We start from the raw sequence: 4,653 nt of genomic DNA, 5'->3' as shown, positions 1-4,653 counted from the left end.
AGGGTATTATGCAGGTAGGCACCACAGAGGGAGCCGACCAGCGACACCCATCAGCCCAGACCCATGGATGAGCAGATGACTGAGGAAGAAGAGACGAGTCGTTGTGGAGGAGGAGGGAGAGAGAAGAGACAGAGAGATACCCAGTCAGAAGAAGAAGATAAGTTCAAATTAGTCAAGATTCAGATGGCATGTTTGGATTTTTGCATTGAGCTGCTGAACCAGTGGGTTCAGATGGAGGATTATGAGTGCGCGCTGATAGACACGTTGGCGGTGCTGGGACGGGGGGAGTATGGATGGTGCGACGCGAAGAGCTACCCACCAATATTGTCACGGATCAAGAAGAAGATAAGTTCAAATTAACCAAGATCCAGATGGCATGTTTGGATTTTTGCATTGAGCTGCTGAACCAGCGGGTTCAGGTGGAGGATTATGAGTGCGCGCTGGTAGACGCGTTGGCGGTGCTGGGACGGGGGGAGTATGGATGGCGCGACGCGGAGAGCTACCCACCAATATTGTCACGGATCATCAAGGTGGCACGGTTCATGGTGGTGCACAAGGCGGTGCGACTGGACGCCAATGCATCCGACATGCTGGCCAGGAACCAAGCAAGCCAGATGGTGGGAGAGTGGGCCGTGGTGAGCGCCATGAAGGAGGCGGATTACACGTTCACAGGCAATCAGAATGAAGGGTAATCAGTGAAGACATCAGAGGCATCCCATCAACAATCAGACAGACATTCCACAAACAGAATGTCCATCAAGGCCGGTTCATCATCACACATCAGCAGCGAGGGCAGAGGGCATTGATGGATGAGGAGGTTTTAGTGGAAGAGGCGCAGAGGTGGAAGGATCAGTGTGTGATATGTGCAAATGGCAAGCGGGAGTTTGACCATGAGCTGTACCAGTGTCCCCACGAGGAGAGCCAGGAGGCAAAGAGATGGATGATGACAGTGCGGAGCAAGATCAAATACACACGGTATTCCGGGTGCTTCCGATGCGGGATGCCGCAGTCCATATGCAACAGCTGGAAGACACAGAGGCAGTGTCCGTACAGGGGATTTTTGATCCCGACAGTGGCAATGATGATGTATGGGTGTCATGCAGGGCAGATGAAGCAGGCGTGGAGACAGCGGCTGAGAGAGTTCAATGTGGATGCAGATGATCAGGAGGCGGTGATTGAATTTTTGGGACAGAAGGTTGAGGGGCAGGGCATGGAGCACAACCGGCTGGTGGAGATGGTTTGTTGGCTGCGAGGGATATATCAGGAGGCAGAGAGGGGGAAGATCGAGTTAGAGGGTACAGAGGTCAAGTGATATCATGGGTGAGGGGCACATCACGGGTGAGAGGCACCACAGGAGGATGAAAGATGTATATATATATAAAGGCAGGTGAAGCAAGAGACAGAGGGTAAAGGGATATAACATCAAGAGAAAGTAGATCAGGTTCAAAAGATCAGTTTCAAACAGTATCATCCCATATGATAATGGATCAGGGTTAGGGTTACAAAGAGTGAAGGTGAGAGGCTGGGGGGAAGGATGAGGTGGTCAGAGTCAGGGTTAGGGTTGAAAAAGAGTGAGGCTAGAGACAGGGGTGGGCAGTGAGGTCAGGATAGGCGGTTAAATTAGACGCAAACCCGTTAACCCATTGAAAGTCAAACCCGTTGGACCCAAACCCGTTGGACGTCGAACCCGTTGGATGAGGAAGTCGAACACGCTGGACCCAACCCGTTGGACGTCAAACCCGTCCCAGGAGCGCATTAACCCGTTGGACGTCGAACCCGTCCCAGGAGCGCATTAACCCGTTGGGAGTTGAACACGCTGGACCCAACCCGTTGGACGTCAAACCCGTCCCAGGAGCGCATTAACCCGTTGGACCCGAACCCGTTGGATGAACCCATCAACCCGTTGGACGTCGAACCGGTTGGATGAGGAAGTCGAACACGCTGGACCCAAACCCAGTTGCGACGTCAAACCCGTTGGACGTCAAACACGCTGGACCCCAACCCGTTGGGATGTCGAAACCCGTCCAAGGAGCGCATTAACCCATGGACCCGAACTCGTTGGGATGAACCCATCAACCCGTTGGACGTCGAACCCGTTGGATGAGGAAGTCGAACACGCTGGACCCAACCCCGTTGGACGTCAAACCCGTCCCAGGAGCGCATTAACCCGTTGGGACGTCGAATCCGTTAGATGAACCCATCAACCCGTTGGAAGTCGAACACGGTGGACGATTATATCAGAAGGTAGAGGGGCGGGAAGATCGAGTCAGGGGCATAGAGGTCAAATGACATCACAGGTGAGAGGCAGATGTTGACGAGCACCACATAGAGATAAAAGATATATGCATATATAAAGATCGATGAAGCGCATTAACCCGTTGGGAGTTGAAGACGCTGGACCCAAACCCGTTGGACGTCAAACCCGTCCAAGGAGCCCATTTACCCATTGGACCCGAACCCGTTGGATGAACCCATCAACCCGTTGGACGTCGAACCCGTTGGACCCAACCCGTTGGACGTCAAACCCGTTGGACGTCAAACCCGTCCCAGGAGCGCATTAACCCGTTGGACGTCAAACCCGTCCCAGGAGCGCATTAACCCGTTGGAAGTCGAACACGCTGGACCCAACCCGTTGGACGTCAAACCCGTCCAAGGAACGCATTAGCCCATTGGACCCGAACCCTATCCAACAGGTGGGGGTGGAATGGACGTCCATTCCATTCAGGGTTAGAAAACCGACCAATCAGAGCAGGGCAGATTGGACGTACATTCCATTTGGTTTCAGACGTTGAACGTCCAATCAACCACGGAGTCAATTGACTTCAAACTTTGCATGTAGGCCGTAGTGGATATGAAATACAACATATCCAAATCAAAAGCGATAATTCCGCCGGGAAGGGGTTAAATTTTAGTGTCAAAGTCAATGAGTTGAGGTGCGATGTTTGATGGGGTAAGCCATCAACCCAACCAGACCCAACTAAATATATATATTTTCACCCCAGGCAACGGAGCGGCGCAAAGCGGTGCAAGATCAACAAAGTAAATAAAAATAGCAAAACATATAAGAAAACTGAAAGGCTTCATCCTGGAGTGATTTTAACCACAGAAAAACAAACATTCACACCAGATCAGATCTGTCAAGTTTCACACAAAGACACTGAATGAAGGAAATATATATATATTCAATGCACAAGACAGACCCAGCATCGACATGGAACATCAATTATTTATCCACTGTGAATCATACCTCATTATCATATGCCGCCGGTGCAAGCACGCTGTGTGGCCAACAGAGATTGAACGGCATCTGAAAGGCAAGGCCCATCAGCTAAAGCATGCGGTGGTTCAGCAGATAAAGGAGAACATTGAACAGTGGGACAATGTGGCTCGAGATACTACACAGTTAACACTGCCCACATACTACACAGTTAACACTGCCCACAATACTGAATGAACCAATCCCGGAACTACCCATTCAAGATGGCTACAGGTGCCAGCAGGATCCCCAGTGCCAGTATTTGGCAGGGAACATGAACACCATACGCAAGCACTGGCAGAACAAGCACAGCTGGTCGCCATATCCCAGCCGTGGCCGTACAGCGCCACAAAAGCGTACGGCAGCACAGGATGAGGTGGACAGATCATGCCAGAAGGTGCAGTTCCAGCAGATATTTGCATCGCGCAAGGGCTCCCACTACATACAGATCCAGACTAAGGAGACTACTGAGCACACCGGCACGCCAGACCAGAACAGAGCCAGCCATGTCATTGATGAGCTGGAGCGGTTTTACCGGGAACAGCAACGGCAGACCAGCAATGTCATCCAGGCCGGGGAGCACGATGAAGCCAACCCATGGCTGCGGCGGACCAGATGGCCGGTGTACTTGACCAACATCGCACCCAATGATCTGGTCAACTGCGTCCAGCGGCCCGACGATGACACCACGTGCCCAGATGAACTGGCCGCGAGGGCCATCTGGGAGGCCATGGGGCAGGTTGCCCGTACCAGCCAGCGAGTCATCACACGGCTGGGCCACTTCGTCCGCATCGAGGCCATCCGCACAGAGCGACACCAGACCCGGCACACCCCGTTGCAGGCATACATGGATGAGGAGAGCATCGCCGAGCACGTGAGGCCATGGCAGCAGATGTTGATGTTTTTCGCCCGAACGCAGGTCGAGCATGAATGGACGAGCCCACAGTACCGGTTCACACCACGGCAGCGCAAGACATGGAGGGTATTATGGCAGGTAGCCACCACAGAGGGAGCCGACCAGCGACACCCCATCAGCCCAGACCCCATGGATGAGCAGATGACTGAGGAAGAAGAAGAGGAGGAGGAGAAGGGACAGAGAGATACGCAGTCAGAAGAAGAAGATAAGTTCAAATCAACCAAGATCCAGATGGCATGTTTGGATTTTTGCATTGAGCTGCTGGACCAGCGGGTTCAGGTGGAGGATTATGAGTGCGCGCTGGTAGACGCGTTGGCGGTGCTGGGACGGGGGGAGTATGGATGGCGCGACGCGGAGAGCTACCCACCAATATTGTCACGGATCATCTAGGAGGCACGGTTCATGGTGGTGCACAAGGCGCTAGTTAGGGACGACAAAGCATCCGACATTCTGGCCAGGAACCAAGCAAGCCAGATGGTGG

General features: G+C 52.9%; 3 protein-coding genes across 3 annotated transcripts; all 3 read left to right on the top strand.

Annotated features, from left to right (window-relative positions):
• Positions 1–8: 8 nt before the first annotated feature.
• HCAG_07903 (predicted protein) lies at positions 9–1,312 on the top strand (the record flags this gene model as incomplete). The annotated part of the gene is made up of 3 exons (XM_001536744.1): positions 9–14; positions 372–688; positions 730–1,312. The coding sequence occupies 3 exons, from the start codon at positions 9–11 to the stop codon at positions 1,310–1,312; spliced, it is 906 nt and encodes a 301-aa protein (XP_001536794.1).
• Positions 1,313–1,886: 574 nt separating this feature from the next.
• HCAG_07902 (predicted protein) lies at positions 1,887–2,195 on the top strand (the record flags this gene model as incomplete). Its single annotated transcript, XM_001536743.1, has 1 exon — positions 1,887–2,195. One exon carries the CDS (start codon positions 1,887–1,889, stop codon positions 2,193–2,195), a length of 309 nt encoding a protein of 102 aa, XP_001536793.1.
• A 990-nt stretch (positions 2,196–3,185) lies between these two features.
• Positions 3,186–4,562, top strand: HCAG_07901 (predicted protein; the record flags this gene model as incomplete). The annotated part of the gene is made up of 2 exons (XM_001536742.1): positions 3,186–3,280; positions 3,491–4,562. 2 exons carry the CDS (start codon positions 3,186–3,188, stop codon positions 4,560–4,562), a joined length of 1,167 nt encoding a protein of 388 aa, XP_001536792.1.
• Positions 4,563–4,653: the final 91 nt, after the last annotated feature.

This window comes from Histoplasma capsulatum, genomic scaffold (genome assembly GCF_000149585.1).
Source record: "Histoplasma capsulatum NAm1 scaffold_10 genomic scaffold, whole genome shotgun sequence".
Classification (NCBI taxonomy): domain Eukaryota; kingdom Fungi; phylum Ascomycota; class Eurotiomycetes; order Onygenales; family Ajellomycetaceae; genus Histoplasma; species Histoplasma mississippiense.
This window is presented reverse-complemented; position numbering and strand designations above follow the sequence as displayed.